At 46.2% G+C, this 22,950-nt stretch overlaps 2 protein-coding genes across 3 annotated transcripts in view; one reads left to right on the top strand and one right to left on the bottom strand.

The window, feature by feature from the left end:
• Positions 1 to 22,950, top strand: part of LOC135899961 (acetylcholinesterase-like) — a 478,426-nt gene that overhangs the window by 37,534 nt on the left and 417,942 nt on the right. The window contains exon 2 of one of the 2 annotated variants that reach the window (XM_065429350.1): positions 13,087 to 13,246. The exons of the other annotated variant lie outside the window; for it this stretch is intronic. The gene's annotated coding sequence lies outside the window, so the exon portion shown is untranslated. The remainder of the gene's footprint in view (positions 1 to 13,086; positions 13,247 to 22,950) is intronic. 2 annotated transcript variants of the gene reach the window in all.
• LOC139059729 (uncharacterized) lies at positions 20,677 to 22,389 on the bottom strand. Its single transcript, XM_070538178.1, has one exon. It carries the CDS (start codon positions 22,387 to 22,389, stop codon positions 21,121 to 21,123), a length of 1,269 nt encoding a protein of 422 aa, XP_070394279.1. The 3' UTR covers positions 20,677 to 21,120.

A 22,950-nucleotide genomic window follows, 5' to 3' on the forward strand; every position in this document is an offset into this window, starting at 1 on the left:
ACGCAAGTAAGCGTCGGCGATATGTGTGGGCTGCAACTTGAGTGAGTGCCGACCAGTATGAGTAATATCAATGTGAACATGCAGCCCGAAAATATATTGGTGAGGGAGTATGAGTAAGTGTTCACATATTATGCCGACCTATGCACATGGTGATTGCACTCAAGCCTTCTCATGGATAGCAGAATCACTTGAGAGGCCCTTCCAGCCTTTCTTTATATTGTCACTTTCAGGGCTATCTTATAGGGTAGTTCTCACAATCTCTCGGGCTCTCTTTTTTGTCCTTGTTTCTGTATTGTTCTAGGCAGCTTTTATGTACATTTGTCCATATTGTTGCCGAATTTTTGTCCTCCTCTTCCCTTTTGTGTAGTACCTGCGTCGGTCTTTGGGATGAATAAAGGAGAAGTACTGGAAATTCAGTGTGACCAGAAAGAAACAATGCAATGAGTAATAAGTAATGTCTAGTCATGGGATATGCGACATATCCTAGCTGTAGAGCAAGCTTTTAAGGGGGTTTCTGTGTAATATTAAGTACGTAGGAATGGTACGTAAGTGAGAACTTTGATAATTTAGTGTGTGAAAGTTCGGCGCTTGGAATAGGACAGAAGCACGAACGTTATAAATTCGTAACCCCCAAACTAAAAACAGATATCTCAGTTCTGTAAACTGCAGTTGTTAGGGCACCTAAAGTGGAGAAATTTCATCTGTAATTTGCCGCTTATGTAATTTTGTTGCAATGATTACGAGGAGTTTGGAAAATGTTGCAGTTACAAATTAGTGGTTTAATTCGGAGAGGCGAATAATAAATTTTGTCCTCTTTAGAAGCATTCTTCAGTCTATAGACGGTTGCAGAGGCTTGTCGACTTAAGGTGCTGCTATAACAGCGCCAATATAAGAGGAAAACGGATGGGTCTATTTTTTCATGTTTGATACGCAGACTTCAACACCTGGCGTGGTTGCTCAGTGGCTATGGCGTTGGGCTGCTGAGCACGAGGTCGCGGGATCGAATCTCAGCCACGGCAACCGCATTTCGATGGAGGCGAAATGCGAAAACTCCCGCGTACTTAAATTTAGGTGCACGTTAAAGAACCCCAGGTGGTCATCATTTCTGGAGTCCTCCACAACGGCGTGCTTCATAATAAGCAAGTGGTTTTGGCACGTAAAACCACATAATTTAAATTTAAACTTCAACCATCACCCGTCGTACCATGCTCCATACTCGAGGAAAGCTCTATTGACGGTGTACTTGGCGAAATTTTATGTGTTTCGGCAGCTAACCTAGAAAACGCAGGCACAAAGCGGGTCACATTTTCTAGCGCATTTTTGCAGGAGAATGAACATAAAATGCACAGTTACCACAGTTAACCACAGTCTCGCTGCGCAGTTAACAAACATAGAATTTGGCTTAATGGGGAGCTGTGCAACTCTGGATTGCTGAGGACAGATACGAGAAATCAATGTGATCTCTGGGTGGAATGTAGCCGCCGAGTATAGAGAAGACCCGCCCTTTAAGCGTTAACGTCAAGCAAATGTAGTGGTTCGTGTTATGGTGCTGGAGGACAAGGCGGTAGTGTGGAATATCTCGGCGTATGCACACTAATACCTTGCTGGTTTCATCAGCTTCTCGAGACCACAGCAATACATATCCAGAAAGGCGGAAAGCAGAAGGCATGTTGGGCTCACATATAACAATCACGGGGAAGCGGTATTTCTGGACGCGCTGTCGGAAGTCACTTAGGCGACTACGCAGGCCTCGGGCATTCCACTGCATCACTACACTACGACGTATGTGCATCGACACAGAGGAGGGGTTGTGTGGTAGCGCCATAGTGAATCACTGCAATGCCGCCAAGAGCGGCTCAATTGCATCCAAAAACTGAACAACAACCCTTGCTGTTGGCGTATTGAGGCCTGAAAGCAGCGTTCGCATGGAATGTAAAAGTTGTTTCAGAAGAACGTTCACCTGCTGGTCTTCTGGCTTGTCCTTAATGTCCACTGGACCGGCACGGATTGATGGACGCGTTGGTTCGACGACTTTGGATGGCAGAGCAGGCCATTCCACATCAGAGGAGGTGGATAATGTACCCGCATCTTTCTGAACCACCGTGGTAATATGTGGCGCTGCAGCAGGCGGCGTCTTATCATTCTGCAGCTCAATACGTAGAGGCAACGGAGCTGAGAGTTGCTGTGACGTCGGCTGAGACAGACTAGTGACGTGTGACTCTGGGCGTCGGTGTCGGGAACGACGTTTGCGGCGACGAATAGACGCGGCCGCTTCTTGGTGACTTGAGTGTTCTTTTACCATCTTCTTCAGGATAAGCCTCTCGTTCTTCATCCTAGGACAGTCTTTAGCCGTCGCCTCATGAGCGCCGAAGCAGTTGGTGCACTTGACTGTCTCCGTCTTGCAAGTGTCATGCTGGTGCGATCCGCCGCATCGACGGCAGGATATTTCGTTTCTGCAAACAGCACTCACATGGCCAATCCTGTTGCATTTGTGGCATTGAACAGGCTTGGGAACATACAGACGGACAGGGTGCCGCACATAGCCCACCTTGACGTGGGATGGGATAGAGTCGGCTTCAAAAACTACTTTAACACACTGTGATCGGCCGAAACGATGAATATCGACTATCTTGGCCGTAGATTTGATGAGTGTGCGCAGGTCGCTGTCTGTTATTTCAGGGTCTACGTCTGTAATAACTCCAGCGGAAGTCCGTTTTCCGTGAGAGAGATAGGGGCGGACCGGCATACCGCCTAACACTCCAATTTCTTTCAGTTTGTCCACGGACGCCCGAGATTTCACATCTACCGTAAGGACATTCTTCCAAGCGTTGATTCTCACCTCTTGGACTTGTCCCGGAATCAGCTGGTCGAAGAATTGGGACAGCCGCTGTCTGTTGATTGTATTCAAATTAGCCGTCTCCGTTGTGGCTACGAAAGCCACAGAGAACCCGTCAGGTGCGTCAACATTCTCTGCAGGCAACTCCCTCGCTTGGCAGGGCTGGTCGCACTGCACTGCTCAATTATTACAACGACACATGGGTCTCCGGTATTGTTCCGCAGCAGTGGAAGATAAGCCGCCTGGTTGCTCTCTTGAAGCCTGGAAAGACTCCTTATGAGCTTACCTCATACCGCCCAGTTGCATTAGCCAGCTGTGTTGGCAAGGTTATGGAACGAATGGTCCTGGCGAGGCTCGAATGGTTTCTGGAAAGCAATGATCTCTATCCGAACATGATGACCGGTTTTCGGCGGGGTCGTTCTTCAATTGACAGCGTCATTGACCTCGTTACGACAGTGGAACATGAAAAACGTCAACGCCGACTCGTCGCCGCTGTTTTCTTAGATATCAAAGGGGCCTACGACAACATCCTTCATGAAGCCATTCTCGATGCCCTAGATGACTTGGGTATTGGCGGCCGGCTCTACCTGTGGATTGTGAGCTACCTCAGCGGCCGTTTCGTTAACATGTCCACGCCTGACGGAGACACTAACCGTCATCAGGTATGCCGTGGAGTTCCTCAGGGAAGAGTTCTCAGCCCAACATTATTTAATGTGGCACTGATTGGCCTGGTGAGCGAGCTTCCACCTCACATCCACATCAGTGCATATGCAGATGGCATCTGCATCTGGGCTTCTGGTACAACACGCCCACAACTACGTGCGAAATTACAACGGGCTGTGTCATCTACTTCACGATACATACGGCGTCAGGGTTTGCGCTTAGCTGCCGAAAAATGTGCTGTGGTTGCATTCACGCGCAAATCCGTCTGCCGCTACCCGATCTCCATTAATGGTGTCATAATACCTTATGTCTCCCACCACAGATTCTTGGGCATTATCATCGACCGCGATTTGTCATGGACGAGGCATGTTAATATGTTGAAGCAAAAACTTAATCTGTTTTGCCATGTTCTTCGCTTCGCAACAGGCATGAAATGGGGCCCCACGGAAGGCTCATTACTAAGACTCTATCAGTCTCTTTTCGTGGGCTACATTCGATACAGCCTTCCGATACTCTCAAACTTGAGCATTTCCTGCTTACGGACATTAGAGAGCGTCCAAGCGCAGGCACTCAAAATATGCCTCGGGTTGCCACGGCGTGCCTCCAACAAAGGCGCAATTGAGGAAGCCCACGTATGCCCATTACCGATATACCTGTCCCACGAACCACTTCGCGTGTATTTACGCTTACTGACGCGACACCATTGTCATCCATTGACGTCGTTTCTACATGAGCGACCGGACAGCAGTTTCACAAGTACACTCCGTTGCCATCTACCCCACATAACATCAGGCTATGCCCTTCCATACCACCCCGTCAAACCACCATGAGTGATGGTTCAACCTTCCGTATGCGTACATGTCCCCGGCATACTAAAGAAATCATTGGTTCCCGTCAGTGGACTACAACAACTTGCTCTCGCGTACATCTGGTCAGAATACCAGACATATGTTCATGTGTACACAGACGGCTCCGTGTCACCTAAGGCATCGACAGCAGCTGTGGTGATACCAGCCCAACAGATGACTCGAGGTTTCATACTAGACCATAATTCAACATCAACCGCTGCAGAGCTTGTGGCTATTCGAGAAGCGATTCGCCACATCTCCGGGGAAAGACCTCAAGAGTGGTGCATTTTCACGGACTCAAAACCCGCGCTGCAAATTTTGGGATGCTTCCTGCGCCACACCGCATATCAGGTTCTGGCCCTGCAGATCACCGAGCTACTTTCATACGCTCAAGAAAAACACCACCACCGCATAGTGTTCCAATGGATCCCGGGACACTGTGGGCTCAACGGTAATGAGATGGCCGATGCTGCAGCAAGGCGCGCCCTCAGCAATGGCATGCGAACTGTAGTGCCATTCTCTAGACCGGACATCACATGCCTCCTGTCGGAATTAATGAGGAGTGCGGCGAGAACATACTGGGCCCAGCCGGACGCTCGTCACGTCCGCCTTAAAAGCCTGGATCCCGATAGGAAATTTCCTATTCTGCGTGGAATTCCACGCCCTCATACATGCCTGATACACAGACTGCGATTAGGCGTCGCCTTCACGCGCAAATATTTGCACATTATTGGACGGACAGACTCCCCGGACTGTTCAGTGTGTGGCGCTGTAGAGACTATAGAACATGTGCTCGTGGTGTGCTCTGAGTATGCGCGAGAAAGACTGACATTGGCAGATACATTGAGACATTTCCACAATGGACTACTGTCGGAGGACCTCTTGCTAGGCGCGTGGCCACAGAGTTGGCAGACGACAGAGACAATGCGTGCACTTTCACGTTTCCTAGGTGACACTGGCCTGGACTCACGCCTGTGATACCAGTTGTGTAATGTGTCATTCACCTCGTTCCTCCCATTATCATCCATCATTGTGACCCCTTTTCTTCCCCTCTTCCCCCTCCCTTACGTAGAGTAGCAGGCCAGATGCTCCATTATCCGGCCGACCTCTCTACATTTTCCAATCATTAAAATACTTCCTTGGCTTAAATTATGCAGTCACCGTAGCTAAGGTAAGTGTCGCTTGGAGACGAGAGGCTTGATGTACGTTTACCTTTGATGTTTATTTCCGTTTAATGCTAACTGAATCGAATTAAAGCTGACGTCGCTCTTCATAAGGATGACAATAAATACTATTACCCAAATATCCGAAGCATGCTCTTGTTAACCAGGACAGTCAGATTTATTCTCTCTCTCCACATTATCAGAGCTGATAGCAGAACTTCCTTACTCCTATTTTTATTAGCAATTTACTTACTTCGATAGAGGCGGCCGGTTTTGAAGCTCTACTCCTCTTTATTTTGATGGAACGTAAAAGGATCTTTCGTTTTGGGTTCTTCATCAGTTAAAAGAACCAACTAGTTCTTCTTTCTTTATTCTTCCGTTTTTCGAAGGAGCAATAGATTGGGAAGTACTTGCGCTATAAGCATAAAAAAAAAGCAATGTTGTTCAGGTTATGTTTTTTTACAAGGTATAGCTGGAGATCTTAACGGAAGACTCGTGCTAAAACCAGAATGGTCGAGCTAAAGCCCCCTATAGAATGAGTAAATTACGTATGAGAAAATGCATTTGTGTTTCTGTTTTCAAGTTCGCAAAAGTATTGGAGCTAGGAAACAAATTCTCGAAGTGCAAGAACATCTGCCGACAGCCATTGGCTATGTTTCTTTTTTGTAAATTCCATGCGGCATTTAGTCCATGAAATCGAAGCTTGATGTTGTTTATCGCAAGACGCAAGCACGTGTTGTCTTACGACAAACATGGTCGCAAGCGTTAGAGATCGTTCAACCACCATTCCAGTGCCTCGATGAGAGGCGAGAGTACCACGAAAGCTCGTCCTCAAGCACACGTAGAGTTAAAAAAACCCACCTGTCTCTGTTAAACTACAGCCGACGGCTACAAGAACTTGGCACTTGATCACTTCACGGAATTCCCGGCTGACTCAGTGCGCCGCCGTCCCCAACCGACGAGGTCACTTGTTGCTCGGGCAGCCGAAGTCAACGATGGGAGCATCTAATCTGTGCATTGAAATTTTTGGACGGCTATAGCGTCATTAGTAACTGCCGTATACGATGCCGGGAGCAGCGCAAAGCCTTTAGTTAAGTTATGTATCGAAGTCGACGGTTCCCCTGGAACGTACAACTTTTTATACTACTGTCAGTACTCCTGGGAGAGCGAGAAGACGGTATTTCATTTTGACTTAGGCTAATATTTGATGTCCTTCTGCTAACTTTGGCATGAGTGCTTTGGATGATTGGGCAAAGAAATTATGGATGATAGAATATAGCGCAAGTATAGGCAAGCAGAATACTACGCATTACAAAAATGTGTGTCTACAAGGGGCCCCGTGTAAGTTGTGCCAAAACTGAAAAAAAAAAACACGGAAAGTGCCAGGTGACTAGTCGCACTGCACGTTTTTGTGTTTTGCTGGTTTTCTTTCAGGATTGGAAAATAACTTTTATGCTACACGTATAAAGCAACAGAAAGGCTGATCGGAAATTTTTCATGATAGTCTTGAATTGCCTGACAGATACTTTTGTTCTGATTATAATATTGGAGACTTTAATTAATTATAACTAATTATGTATTTAGGCAAAATACATAAAATAGCCTGACTTGCTCCAATTGACGGAAAACAACATTACCTTGGTTCTGTCCAGCTATGTGGCACTGGCATACACATATAAATTTTGGCACAAGTTATGTGGAGCACCTTGTGTTTTATAAACACAGCTACGTACCTGCGTTTAAAGGAGCGTTCTTCTACATGAGCCACCATGGACGTGACCGGTGATAGCTAACACTCTCAGGGCTAATGCACGCACACACGAAGGCCTAACAAAGTGGACAGGAGGATGGCCGCCGGCGTACCTTTAAAAGGAAACTTAGCACGAGAAATGGAGCAATGCTCTCATGAGACAACCGCTCGACCGAATTGTATTAATTGTTTTTGCGTTATAGCGAGTAGGCTATATGTTATCGACTGTAGGTAGCAGAATTTTTATTTAGGATTTCATATTACTTAGAAATGTTCCCGAATAGTAGTAAGCATAAAAATATTGAAGCACATCCCAGTTGAAAAAGACAACAGGAATTCCTGTCGCAACTACAGAAATTTCTGTTGTACAACAGGATTTTTCTGTAGTAACTTCAGATTCCTGACGGAGCGACAGACTTTTCTGATGTACAACAGACATTTCTTGTTGTGACTACAGAAGTACACTCTGTCGTATGTCTGTTGTTACAACAGAAAGCTGAAGCTCTGCAACAGATTTTTGTAGTACTACAGAAACATCTGTCAGCACAACAGACACCCTGTTGTCTCAACAGAAATGTTCCTGAAGTAACTCAACAAAATTCTGTAGTGCTACAGAGAGCTGTTGAAATACTACAGAAACCTATCGTGGCAACAGGCCCCCAATTGTCACAACAGAAGTACTCCTGAAGTAATGCGAGAAACTTCTGTTGTACTGTAGAGAACTGTTGGTGTACGACAGAAACCTATTGTTGCAACAGGCCCCCAATTGTCATAACAGAAGTGTTCCTGAAGTAATGCGACAAACTTCTGTTGTACTACAGAGAACTGTTGGTGTACGACAGAAACTTATCGTTGCAACAGGCCCCCAATTGTCATAACAGAAGTGTCCCTGAAGTAATGCGACAAACTTCTGTTGTACCACAGAGAACTGTTGTTGTACGACAGAAACCTATCGCCGCAACATGTACCCAATGATGACAACAGAAGTGCACTGAAATTGTGCGACAAGCTTCTGTAGTGTGTACTACATATATGTAGCATGGAATTTCGTTTTGACACATAACCTACCGTGAAGACATAACTCAGTTTAAAAAATCCCAGTTGAAAAAGACAACAGGAATTCCCGCAGCAACTACAGAATTCTGTTGTGCGACAGAAGTTCCTGACGTTTCTTAATTGAGAGACATTTCTGACGTTAAGACAGAGATTCTGATGTCGCAACAGAAGCATTCTGTCGCGAAGGCCAAGAGTTATGAAGTCGCAACAGAAACGTTCTGTCGCGACAACAAGAGTTCTGAAGTCGGAACAACAGCTTTATATCGTGACAGCGACCCCGACGTTACGACACCAATTCTGACGTCGCAACGGAAACATTCGGTCGCGACGGCCAAGAGTTCTGAAGTCGCAACAGAAGCGCTTTCCGTCGCGGCCCTTTAAAATTGTATGTCAGTTTCAGATCGGTGATGTACACTGTACTTTTCTCTTGCGCGGTATTCAATCGCGCTTCTCTGAAGCCGGCAATGCTGATAGCACCGACACCGGTATTAAAGTCGACGTGGCCAACACTTATAATTGTGCCGTGACGACGCGGCACCAGCAACGCCCTGCCGGCCTCCTTAAAATCGGCTGCTGATCAAAATCGTACCAACTGCGGGAATGGCTGCGCATCCGTTTTGTTTTATTTGGTAAAATGTGGCACACAGGCCTGTGGACCTACATGTGCTGTTACACTGACACATTAGTTAATTTCCCAGGAATATTTCACAAGCTTATGCGAAGCGGAAAAGAAGTTTTGGCTTGTTCCACAAAGTTGCGTGAAAAGCTGTCTCGCTCGGGTCACATTAATCTGGTACAGCGCTGCCGTGAGAAGCCAGTATATGCTGTTAGAAAGAACACTCATCCACGAATGTTTATGTAGCTATTTTGCATTGAACACACGAATTATATGCGCGCTCGAAAGTGTAAAGAAACAGAGACAACTGTCTAAATTAGCAGAAACAACCCTAACAGTCACCGTTGCCTATTTCTGAATTTCTTATTTAATATGGATATCGTACATCAAAATCGATGTTCTAGCACTCCACCATGTACCGGTCGATGGTAAGAACACTCTTGCTCTTCTAGAGATGCGGCACTTGACGCGGTGGAGTGATAGCGGATCTTGACCCTTAAAACGCAAATGTAAACATCAGCGCATCAGCACATCGTACTGTTCACATGGCCAAAATTTACTCTTGAAGGACATGTGGGCGGTGGTGCAGTGTCGGTGCCCTTGGTGATGAGCGCCGACACGCGCTGTCTAAACAAATACTAGAGATAGAGTATGGTGGAATCATTGTTAACGAGCCTACTCTAATAACTAAAGCATTTTTTGAACATTACCAAAAACTATTCCGAGACCATATGCCATTGGATACAGATGCTGCCAAAAAAATTGTATCGTTGCTGCCCCAGTTAAATCAGGATGAGTACGATTATACAAATGAAAACATTGATATCAATGAGGTAACTTCATGCATCGATTCGTTAGCGAAGGGCAAGACGCCCGGCCCCGATGGCCTTACTTCCGAATTTTATCAGTGTTTTCGTTCCCTCTTATCACCATTATTACTTCAGGTGTACCGAGAGGCCTTGGAAGTAGGGTACCTAACCGCCACAATGTACGAAGGACACACCGTCCTTATAGCCAAAACCGATGATGAACAGAAATTGCAAAAAGTTGACGGATATCGTCCTATCTCCTTATGCAATGTGGATTATAAGATTTTTGCTAAGGTATTAGCTAACCGTTTGCAAGCTGTAGTAACATCTGTGGTCGGTGATCATCAAACATGTGGCATCAGGGGACGGTCCATTCAGACGAACATTCATGTTGCGAGATCGGTGCTAGAGTGTGTAGCTGAGGGGATTGGACAGGTGGCAATGGTACAGCTAGATCTGGCTAAGGCGTTCGATAGGGTGAATCACTCATTCCTGTTTACTTTACTAGAGCATATAAATATCGGATCTCTGCTCCTTAGAGGTGTGAGGATATGTTATGCTAATGGCTCAACGCGGCTTATAGTGAATGGCTCTCTCTCCGATCCGATTAGGCTTTTATCATCAGTACGACAAGGATGCCCATTGTCACCGCTTCTGTTCTGCTTGTATTTAGAGCCACTTTGTATGCGCATTCTTAAAGAACAAAATTTCCAAGGGTTCAAATTACTGACTAATGAGGTGCGGGTTCTTGCGTATGCAGATGACGTAGCCTTTTTCTGTACCGATAAAAAGAGTGTAAATACTGCTCTTGCAATTACAGAAGAATTTTGTGCTGCTTCTGGCGCAAGCGTTAACTTTGAAAAAAGTTCAGGTTTTTGGTTTGGATTATGGGCCACAATGCCATCACATTACGCAGGAATTCAATGGAAAGAAGATCTGCGTTATTTAGGTGTGCCTCTCTCACAGTATAGAAATAGCAACGCTCATTGGTCGGGAGAAGTTGGCAAAATTCAACGTAAAGTGAATTCATGGCGAGGGCGGAATTTGTCCGTGTTCTTTCGTGCTGAAGTGTGTAACGTTTTCTTAGCTTCCCGTCTTATGTATGTGCTCCAAGTACTGCATTGCTCAAGACTTCGCCTTCAGGCACTGCATCGCGTATTTGCAACATTCATTTGGAGTTCGAGCTGTGAATGGATGCGGCGCGACAACCTGTTTCTCCCCCTTGAACGTGGTGGTCTAGGATTAGTACACCTCTTCGTCAGGCAAATTGTTTCTCGCCTGTTTTTCTTTCGAGACAGTGACCATCCGTTCTTGCGTGAAATGTTGCAACTGCGTTTAGTTCATTATGTTCCTAACATAGTAGTGTCATCAAATGTCAAAGACGTCCCACAGGCTCCTTGGGGCTTTCTCAAGGAGGTTGTTGATACATTTCTTTTCTTGAAAGTTAGATTCAGCCTGGAGTACGTGTTCACAGCGAGTCGAAAAGCAATTTCTGCGGCACTGGTTGACTCTATTTTCCCAGATCCTTTGTATCGTGCACCTTATTTAAATCGACCTTATCAGGATGTACTTAAACACGTCCGAAAAATGTGTGTGCCTCCTGGAGTTAAAACATTTTTCTTTAAATTACATTCGGAAACACTCCCTGTTAAAACTTGGTTGAATTCGAGGGGTTGCTTTGTGCCATGGTCAACAAACTGTCGGCTCTGTCCACGTGCCGAAACCATAGATCACTGTTTCATAGACTGTAGGGATGCTGTATTTTTTTGGGACATTCTCCAACGGACACTTAAAAAGGACATTGACATAACTCCATACTCAATTAGGTTTCTACCGTTTAACGTTACAGGTGGTCCTCCCTATGACATGTTCATTGTACTTGGTTTATATAGCCTGTGGAGAAGTAGACTCTGCGATCGCCATGCCGAAAGCCCGCGAACTACAAAATCCTTTTTTCGCGAAAGTGCTGCGTATGTAAGAAGTGTGTACGCTGTGCAGGAACCTCCGCCAGACTGGATGCACTTGTTGGATGCATGTGTGTGTTTGCCTGAGTTTTAAGTGTGTAGTTGTGTCCACTTTGTAATACACCTTCACTTTTCTTTTCCATGTAATAAAGAGAAAAAAAAAAGTGGGCGGTGGTGCAGTGGTAAGATACTGGGCTCGGAATCGTGCGGTCGCAAGTTCGAATCCTTGCCGCAGACGTTTTTTTTTATTTTTTTAACTTTTATATTTTCCTTTTTTTGTACTAACAAATTTACATAGCCTTAAGGAGGCCTCTGTCAATTTTTAATTAAATATTGGTCAAGAACTACAGAGCTTTCTACTACAGGACGTCACACTACAGACAACAGAACTACAGACAACAGAACTACAGGCAACAGAACTACAGGCAACAGAACTACAGGCAACAGAACTACAGGCAACAGAACTACAGAAACAGCGTCCCAAAATACGACAGACTGTCAAAATTTCCTGTTGTGTTTTTCAACAGGGATGGCTTTTAAATCCGTCAGTCTTCAGCAAAAAGACAGGTGCCACAGTTTTGAAAACTGTGATAGTTAGGGCACCTTATGCGGAAAATTTTGATACTCCGTAAGATTACAAAAAAAAAGGAAATGTTGTGTAGAGTGTTTTGCAACAGTCCTACTTATACATCAGTGACATGGTTCACAGCAGTGTAACGCATTATTTTTGTCTGCTTAAGATGTCTCAATACGTGAAATTTGCAGACTCACGATATCTTATATATTGCAAGTCACTCAGTTGTCAATTTGATACCTCGGTTTTATCTAGGTTTGCAATTTACTACAATTCATATATAAAATGATTGACCGCCTAAATAAAAAGAAATGGCTTGCTACAGTCACTATCATCTAACGTGCTCGTTTAAGTGCAAGAAACCTCATTAAATTTGGTACATTCGATGCCGAGCTAAACAATTTCTCCGTTCTCTTGTATTTAATTAGGAGATCCTGAGCCAAACCTTTCTTTTAAGCGGTAAATCAGCGCAACGTCGGATAGGAAGGATGTGGATTCGGCTCCCACATGCGGCAAGTTATATTTTCGTCTTCTTTCATTTCCCTTTACCTTAATACTGCAGCATTTTAATGAGACATAACAATTCAGCCTGTGGTGCTTCAGCCTTTTCGTGTGTTTATTCGTATGGTTACGGTTTAAGGTGAGAAACACGTGGAAATCGATTATGTTCGTTCGGTGCTATTGTAAAGGGTTGAAAGAAGGGACCACGCCACAGTTGAGAGCGCTTTGAAAAAACATGTTTGACAGTCTAGATTTGCATGACTCATTCACGTCAATGTCGGTCTCCTGGCTCTGACACTCTCGCAGCGGTGATACGTAGCTGTGCCGCCGACGAGCAGTCGCACACGCGGTCAGCGAGTGCAGCTAGCCGATCGAGAGTCGTCTCGTCGGAACCCGCCAGCACCATGCGTGCGGTTGTGACGGTCGTTGTTCGCCGAGTTCCTCGGAGAGGAGCTGTGCGTTTCAGGTGGGAACCGCGCGTTTCAGGTCGTCGTATGCTGTGGCTGAAACTGTACCCGCTAGCAAGTCATCTACGGCATCGGCGATGTCCGAGGATAGCGCGGCGACGACGTGCAGATACCTTTCTTTCTTTGAAGTGACGCGCTGGAGTTGAAAACGCGCCACTACTTGCATAAACCAAACTCGAGGATTCTTGTGCCAAAAGCTGGGACAGTGAAACTCTGCGGCGGTGACAGGAGACGTCATCGTGACGTCTTCTCTGTCAGCAGGAGTAGAAGAAGCGTCGTCCATGGTAGTATTCGAAGAAAAAAGTAAATGTCCTGGTCACCACTCATTGGGAACTCGGCTTAGCGAAGGCAAGTAATACACGCTTTGACAGGTCGAGAACTGAGGGTCGACTGGCTTTATTCCACAGTAAAAGTAGGCTTGCCGCATGGCGGTGGTGGCGCCCCTGGCGGGCAGCCGCCTCACTTCTCATAAGGAGCAAGGGGGCAATGACCCCCCCGTGGAGGCCAGGCGATCGAGGCAACTGGATTTCCCAGAAGCGGGGACAACCTGTAGTGAGGGACGGTCGCTACAGGTTGTAAGGAAACTGCTATGTCTGCAGAGCGATTCATGACCAATGGGACGTGGTTGCTCACCAAGAGGGTCTGCATAACTTTAGTTTATGGCGCAAGACTTGGGAACTCACTTTAAACGCCAAAAATCGCCCCACGTGAACTTTTTTTCACCAGAGCACGCATTCAACACTAGGCATAAACCATTTTAAAGCTACGTTTAAAAGGGTGCTTTAAGTTTGGTTTTTATTTTGTTTTCTTGGAATTTAACTGGTAACAAAGACATTGACGTGGTTAAATACTAAACTTATTCAGCAAAAATTTAAAACACTCTTCAGGCGCTTTGAGACATGGCGTGCCTATCATGGAATATACCGCAATTAGAATATGCTGGTGCGATGCTAGATACTGAACTGCAGTGACTGAGGGGTGCACTAAATTGTAGAATACGTTGTGCCGTCAGATTTGCAACAAATTTCTGCACATGGACAGTACGTGTAATGTAAATAGAAACTCGGACCAGACTTGGAGTATTACATACACACGATTGACAGCCCACTGCTGGACGCGGCCATATTTTAGCAGAGCAAACTAAAGAAGATGATGTAGACAAAGCCTTAAAAAATTGCTGGCTCTCCCGTAACTGAGAGCCAGCACTAGATGTAAGCATGACATGGCTTGTGGCAAAGGAGATTGGGTGGAGATGACAATAGCCACAATCTTAAAATGGATTTGGTGCATGTTCGCAACGGTACACCCCACCACACCACACCATGCCATATGGACTGCTTCATATGCACATATGCTTCATATGCTGCACTGCTTCATATGGAGTCTGCCCAGTTGCAAGAAAAAAAAAACGGCTGAAAGCTGCACGACAGGCAGCGAAAGACAACATCGAGACAGAGCGCACTGCCCAGCTTGAAGAATGAATTGAATTCCGTGGTTTTACGTGCCGAAACCCCGATTTGATTGTGAGGGTTGCCGTAGCGAGGCACACCGGATTTATTTTTGAACACCATTTTCGATCGCCTCTATCGACATGCAGGCGGCGCGGCCGGGATTTCATACCGCGACGTCGTGCTTAGCAGCGCAAGACCATAACCATAGCCGCTAAGCCATGGCGGCGCCACGCAGCGTCGCGCCATCTATCGAGATGACGTAAAACCCGCTCCACGGAACTCGCGGGCAGCTGGCGTTCAGTGGTCAGCGCCAAACGATAACAACTATGTATATAGTGCCCTGTATCGGCCTTTTGAACGTCGCTATCGGAACTTCAGCGTACTAGAAGCTACAGTTTGACTGTATTGTGAACAAACATTCTGAAGAACTTGGAAGCAATATTTTTTGTAACTTGTTTGGGCAGTAATTCGCGTATTTAATGCGGCCCTGTGCAAAGCGTTGGGGACCAGAGACCGCATTATTTTATGTTTTTGCTGGTTGCCCGGATGATCTCGTTTTGTCCTCGCAAACGTGCCCGGCTGTTCTTGTTCGAGTGCCCTGGTAACGGCTCTGGCTTTTGGCTCAAGGTCACTTGAAGGTCGTCGACAACGGGAGCTAAAGGAATTTCATTATTTAAATGTCTACTTAAGGTTTACTACTGGTGAGCAACAACATTAGGCAGCTATCAAATACAGTGAAAGCTCGTTAATTCGAACTTCAATAATTCGAATTTATGGATAATTCGAACTGTACGATTTGGTCCGGCCAAGCTCCATAGAAGTCTATGTATAAAAAAGTCCGTTAATTCGAACGCGAGAAGGTTCCCTCACGGATAATTCGAACTACGCTCGCCTGGCACACGGCCAGAGAAACGCGCCTACTGCCTACACACAAGGCTGTATTGCCTCCGAAACGGAGAGAACGGCGAGAGAATGCAAAATCGGACAAAAATCTAACCGACGCGGGGTCAGCCAGAAGGCAGCGGCGGCTGCCGCCTCTCCGTTCTACGTAACCTCGGAGACTTCTTGCCCGTTGCGAATCTCGGAGGCTTTGCAAATCTTGTACAGCTGCTAATGTTGTGCGGAGATGGCACGGCAAGCTCCAAAACACAGCGAATCAGGTACGTCGCAGCTGCGCTTGCAATCAAGAACCAACGAATCAGGGCCTTCGCCACCTTCACATGTTCAGCGTCTTTGTCTCGGCAGTCTTCATCGGTTGTGCACCTCTGTTTTCAGCTTAGGAGGTATCGGCCGTCGCGATTCATTGGGATGGTGTTAAGCCTCGGCTAACGTTCGTTTCGGTGGACACCGGTGGTGTGGCACAGTCGGACCCAGAGCTTCGACTTGAAGATGGCGTGTGCCCGCGGCACACGCCATCACTTTCTGACATGCCCTACTGCTTCCAAATCGCAGTGTATTGTTGCCCTCCTTCACTTTCGTTAGTTCGAACTTTCGTTAATTCGAACTGCAGCGGTTTCCCCTTGCGGTTCGAATTAACGAGCTTTTACTGTATGTATATATATAAATATATATATATATATATATATATATATATATATATATATATATATATATATATATATATATATATATATATATATATATATATATATATATTGTCAAGCACGGAACATGTGCTTGTACCAAGGTAAGCACCAGAGCAAGGAAAGTTTTTAAAGTAACATCAAAATATTTTTGCACTTACAACATGTGCCAAACGCGCCGTTTCGATGCGACAAAAATATTTTTCGAGGATAAAGCAAGATTAAAAGTATTGCCCCGCTTATCGAATCATGGGTTGATGGATTTATTTATGTGTTTATTGATTTATTTAGGAGGTACCTGTTCCAAAGCACAGTTACCATGAGAGACGCAGTATTAGAAATCGGCAAGTTAATTTGTTTCTACTGCCTCGGAGAAAGAGAGAGAGACGACGCAATGGTGACGACCAAATGACGACGATGGCCTAGTTACAAATGCATGACAACGATGGAATGACGACAGCGGAAGGATGGTGACTGCACGACGACGAAATAGTGACGGCAGAGTGACAACCACGGAATGACAATTCTCTAAGTGGCCCTCCGTACATGAGCGTTTTTGCACGCAGCCATAGCCGCAAACCTACCCCCCGAGCGTGTACTCGCAGCATAGCGAATTTATCGCCGTAGGAAACGCGTTCGGAGGCACCCGGTATGTACCTATAATCTGCGCAAACAGTGCGATATTAAATTAGACTAATATGCGTTTCCAATATGGTTAGGTCGCTGTGAAGTAGAAGTTAGTAGTTACAGTCTCTCAACGTAAAGCTTTGGAGCGCTTATTGATGAATGAGGTTGGGTTTCTTTTCCCTTATGAAATGCTTTTATATGTTTGTCTTCTGATGGGGCACAAATGTTCTGAACATTCATGAGATTGCAGGATGGCATTTCTGTTTCCTCCTTTGTCTGACAGTGTCATCCCCCCCACCCCCCTAGTGGCATGATCACTGCATTGCTACAAAGGCATTCCTGCATGCCACCGAGTTCCCTCGCAAGCCCTAAAGTTGCTATTATCGTTCGCTCACTTCTTTATTTACTGTCTTGCCAGCGCTTGCGGCCAATTTTTCTGAATTTTAACGCGACAGCGTTAAGGAGCTCATGTCGCAGAAAAGTCGGCGTTGGCGGCGTTGGCCGTGAGCGATAAATCCCAGCAGGCACTTCATGAATAAAAAGCAACTTGCAAGATGGGCTGGGTGGGAATCGAACCAGGGTCTCCGGAGTGTGAGACGGAGACGCTACCACTCAGCCACTAGTTTTTTTTTTCTTTATTGCCTCGCTTTTCACAGAGTTTACGAGATCAGAAGAACAGATTAACAAGATAATAGTACCGAGAACCGTCAGCTGTTTGCTGACTACAAGCCATCAGTATTTCGGCATCTGCAACAACATTTCTAATCTTGGAACCCATTCTGGTACATACGACTGCACCTTCTGCACTTCGACAAAATGGGACACAGATTCGCAAAAATATTCGCGAACCGGTCTAGCGTCAGTATCCGCATTGTGTACAGCAGTCCGAGTTCGCCATATACTGTGCAGGCCCAGGAGCATAACCAGATCGAAAGGCACACCATCGTCGTTTTCGACCGTGAGATAACGGATTCCGTGCGGACTTAATGGCAACTCTTTTTTCAAGGTTCTTTGTAAGATGTCCCAGAAGAACACTCCACCCCAGCAATCTAAAAACACATGCTCAATTGTCTCTGGTTTTTTGCATAACAAACAATGAGTACCCCACGGAACAAATAAACCCCTTTCTTCTAACCATGTTTTAACAGGTAAGGTTCCTGTGTGCAGATTAAAAAAAAAGGTTTTAACCCCTGGCGCAACTAGCATTTTTTTAACGCGTTTCAAAACATCTTTTCCTTTGCCTGCACAGTATAATTCACGGTACAATGGCACAGGAAATAACACATCCACAAGGTCCTTGTACAGTTTTTTGCGTGACACATCTGTCAAATATTGCAAAGAAAAACGCACCGATAAGAAGCGGAAAGATGACACCACTTCTTTTAGATATCCACGTACTGGTCCTTGCTGACACACCGAAGACACAACAAACTCTGGTAGCACTTTACCCAGCCTCAGTTGAATCATAGTTCTGAGAAAGGTATGGTCTACATCTCTGAGAAAAACAAATCGACTGACGAGTTGTCTCACATACAGATGCACTAAACCAAGCCCACCATCACTCACTCTTTTAAACAGATTTGTTCGGCTCGTTTTTTCCCATAGAGAGCTCCAGATAAAGACCGCGAACACTGTGTGGATTTTTTTTACATTTAACCTGCTGCAATGCAAAACTTGCATTACATACCATAGCTTGCTTACAAGAAATAGGTTGCACGTCGTGGCCCGTGCGAAAATCGACTTATCCCATCCTTTCCACTTTTGTGCATTTTCACGTAACACCTCTGTTTGTTTTTTCCAATAAGGCTCATTGTCAGAGTAGTACTGTAGGGGTACTCCTAAGTATTTTGTCGGTGTTTCTTGCTATTTAATGTTCAAAAACATCCTTGGTGCGACGTCCCATTCCCCATGCCAGAACCCAACGCACTTGTCCCAGTTTACTGCACTACCACTTGCTTGACAGAAACTTTTAACAGCATTGACGGTATGCATTATACTTTCATGATCGACACAGAAAACTGCAATGTCATCAGCGTAAGCAAGAAGGCTTACCTCGGCCTGATGTAACTGAAATCCACGTATCGCGTTGTTCCTAATTATGCTTAGACAAAAGGGCTCAATATATATGCAAAAAAGAAGCGGTGATAATGGGCACCCCTGTCTGACTGAGCGCTGTACTGGTATGTATTCACCTACTGATTTGTTTATTATCAATCTCGTCGTACATCCGGCGTAAGCCATCCGCACACCCTCACTGATCACATTGCCTACATTCACATATTCAAGCATACATAGAAGCAGATCGTGCGGCACGCGGTCGAATGCCTTCTCAAGGTCAACCTGCAGCATAGCGACACTTAGTTGCATTGCGTCACAGCATTCAAGGATTGATCGTGCTATGTGTATATTTGTCATAATTGTCCTTCCTTTTATTCCGCACGTTTGATGTGGACCGACTAAATCTTTCATTACGGTCTGCAACCTGTTAGCCAATACTTTCATTAATATTTTATAGTCTATATTTGTCAGGCTAATCGGCCTATACGATGTGACATTACGTAATTTAATTGGGTCTTCAGTTTTTGGTATTAGGACCGTGTGTGCTGACAAAAAGGACGGCGGTAGATGTTTGTTCGCGTAAGCCTCGTTGTATACTTCAGTCAAAACAGGCGCGACAACACCCTTAAACGCCTTGTACAATGCAGCGCTTAAGCCATCTGGTCCCGGTGATTTGCCATTATTTAAATGGTCAATCGCATTCTTAACTTCCTCTACTGTTATGGGCACTTCTAATACTTCCTTGGTTTCATCATCTAATGTTGGCATCAATGACATGAAGTCTTTTTTAAATCTATCAGTGTCAACTTGGCTACGAGAAAACAATACTTTGTAATATTCCAGAAAACAACTTGCTATTGTTTCTTTGTTGGTAGACAGTAACCCATTATGTTCTATTTCTGTTATTGCATTTTGGGAAGCATATTTCTTTTCGACTCCCAAGGCACGTTTTGTCGGCATTTCTCCTGTGCACCATTTTTCAGCTCTGGCTCGAATCAATGCTCCATTGTATCGCTCTTGGTCTATCAGCTCAAGTTCTTGCTTTATGCTTTTTATGTCTTCTAAGAAATAACCGGGTTGTATATTTTCAGCTTCCAATAATTGCTTCAGATTCAATCTAAGCCGGGACTCGAGTTCTTTTTTCGCGTGACTTAAAACACTGGCCCTTTCAATTGCTTTCAATTTAATTGTTTGCTTACAAACCTCCCATTTATGTCCCCAACTATCTAAGTTTTTAGTTGTTGTTTTAACTATAGCCTTGAGAAACTGATCACAAAACTCGTCGTCTTTCAGCAAGTTTGCATTAAATTTCCAAAGATCCCAGGAAAATTGCTTGCTATTTCTTTTTTCCTTTCCAACACGGAAGGAAACCAAACAATGATCACTAAATGCAACAGGTGTGACTCGATAATCTCGACACGACTGAATTAGTTCAGCCGACACGTACACTCTGTCAAGTCTAGCACGGCTCGCACCCTGAAAGTGGGTAAAGGTGACCGCTTTTCCACCGCAAAGACATTCACCCACGTCTTCTAGATTAAATTCTGCAATCAAGTCTTTCAAAACAGCAGTACTTGCATCATTGTGTTTCCCACTGGTTTTGTCACGTTCCGTACAGACACAATTGAAATCTCCCGCCAGGATTATTCTACGCTCGCATTTCACGTACGTCTCCATTTCTTCAAAAAAAAGCTTTCGCTCTTGAGCCTGAGTTGGTGCATAAAGACAAATTACTCGGCAATTTTCTGTTGACAGAGAAAAGTCAGATACAATGAAACGGCCTGACTCACAGGTAGTCACCGACTGCACTACAGCACCAAGACTCTGCCGAATTAACAAAATGCACCCCGAAGACCTCCCCACCGCATGAGCAACACACACATTATAGCGTTTCGTGAAAGGACGCACCATACGCTCTGTCTGATCCTCTCTCTCCACTTTGGTCTCCTGAATGGCTACAATATCCAAATCATGCTCCGTTACGAGGCGGTAAAGTTGGTTTTGCCGCCTCTTGGCACTAAGCCCTCGGACGTTAAGTGTTGCAATATTTATAGACCTCTCTAAGGACTCCATATTGGCGAGTGACACCAGACCGAGCCTACGGCGCTCCCCTCACAGACCTTGCCTTGTAGCAACACACAGTCCAGTCGACGCTCAGGGCGTCGACTTGCCGCCGCCGCGTGTAAGCGACGCCGACCGCTGATGGCTGGTGGCCACCCGAGGCTTTTTGGTTCCAGGCTCGGTCCCACGCCTCTCCGTTGCTCGTAGCCGGGTGTCTTGAGAAGTCGTGCTTGCCTTGCTGAGTCGGCGCTTCGTAGGTGTTGCCTCGGCGTCCATTGCAGCCTCAACCGTCGAATCACTGTCTTCGAGCGTCGCAACAAACTCGCTTACTGCAGTCTTGAGTTCAGCTGTTTTCTCACCACTCCCGGACGCACTTAGTGGGAGCTGCTTTCCTAAGGAGTGGGTTTCAGAAGGGCGCTCTGCCGAGCCTTCTTCGTACTTTCCTGTCGAAGCGTCTTCCAGAGTGGCGTCTGCTGCCCGAGCGTCTGCAGCCCCGTTTTCTTGCGAACCTGCTGAGCTGGTGGACGCCGCCACTGCGGCCGCGTCGCTGATAGACGCCACCATCCCAGCCACGCTCTCCGCTTCCTCCTCGTCCATGAGCATCTCGCTCCGGTCTGCTTCACCGCCTACGCTTGCAACTCTGGCGTACGAGCGAGTACAATTAGCCTGCTCGTGCCCGAACGCTCGGCAAGCACCACACCTGGGCACTCGGCATTCACGTCGTATGTGTCCAGTGTTGTGACAACGAAGGCATAACGGGGCGCGTCCAGGCACAACCACTAGCGCAGTGCCGCTACCAAGACGCATCTGATGTGGGATGCGGTCTGGTGTGACACCATCGCGCAGCAGAAGACGAACTAGACGAGTCGTTGACTCGGCGCCCTCAAAATCCTCGGCCTTCCACCAATCACTGATGACTTCCTTTATCTCGCCGTACTCTCGGAAGGCTCGTCGAATGGTCTCAGAGGTGACGTCGAACGCGACCCAATGTAGCTTAATCCTGAGTTCTTGCCTCGCTGGATCAATGACGAGGCATGGCCGGTTCTTCACCAGTAGTGGTCCGGCGTCTAGCAGCGTCTGCTTTGCCTCATCTGTCTTCATGTTCAGCAGCCACACGTGCGACATTTGGTATGCACCAATTCCACCTACTTGCTGAATTACTCCAGCATCCTTCAAGGGCTTCCGGAAGTCGTAGATTCTATAAGGCCGTCCAGTGACGTCGCAGTGCAATACAACTGCGCGCCTTTGTCCTTCACCTGTTGGTAACGGAGGCAAGATGACACGGTAATCCTTGGGCAACGCAGAACACGGGGTACCACGGCCAACGTCGGCCGCTTTCGCAGCTCTCGAGGAGCCCTCCATTCTGCGTCTGTACTGCACGGCGTCCAGAAGCAGAATGACTCAGCCACTAGTTCGATGCTTCAAAGCGCTACAAAAGCGCCTCTAGTGAATGCGGTGTAGCCTTAGAAACGAGCTGTTTCTAAGGCTCAGGCGTGCGTCGCTTGCTCAGGCGCACATTTCGTTGCCGCGCCGAATGCGGCGTTGCTCGACGCTCACCGCGTCCAATGCGGGGCGCGTAGTCGCTGCGCCGTAGCCCATTGTCTTACACCCCTTGGCGGGTCGACGGGAACGCTGTCGCGTTCCACTCTTGAAGGCGAAGCTTAAGCGTCCTCCAATTTTTATGTCGTGGTGGTCGACCGCTAGGTTGCTCGCGGTAGAAAGCCCGCGTGGCGGCGTTTATCTTCGTGAAAAGAAAAATCAAGGCTTCATTTGACATGTTAGGTGTCTTTTTCTTTTTGACTACTTGACCCAACTTGCCAGGCGTTTAGCCCAAAGTCATCATAACGAGCTCTTTTTTATTTTTACGGGCAGTAAAAAATTTGCCTATTGACTTGTTGTTTTCATTGAAATTCGTTCAGCTTG

This window comes from Dermacentor albipictus, chromosome 4, assembly GCF_038994185.2.
Source record: "Dermacentor albipictus isolate Rhodes 1998 colony chromosome 4, USDA_Dalb.pri_finalv2, whole genome shotgun sequence".
In the NCBI taxonomy this organism is placed as follows: Eukaryota; Metazoa; Arthropoda; class Arachnida; order Ixodida; family Ixodidae; genus Dermacentor; species Dermacentor albipictus.

Bases quoted from the DNA above. Each gene is read 5' to 3' on its own strand.
- LOC139059729 (XM_070538178.1), bottom strand. From the start codon at position 22,389: ATGGAGGGCTCCTCGAGAGCTGCGAAAGCGGCCGACGTTGGCCGTGGT.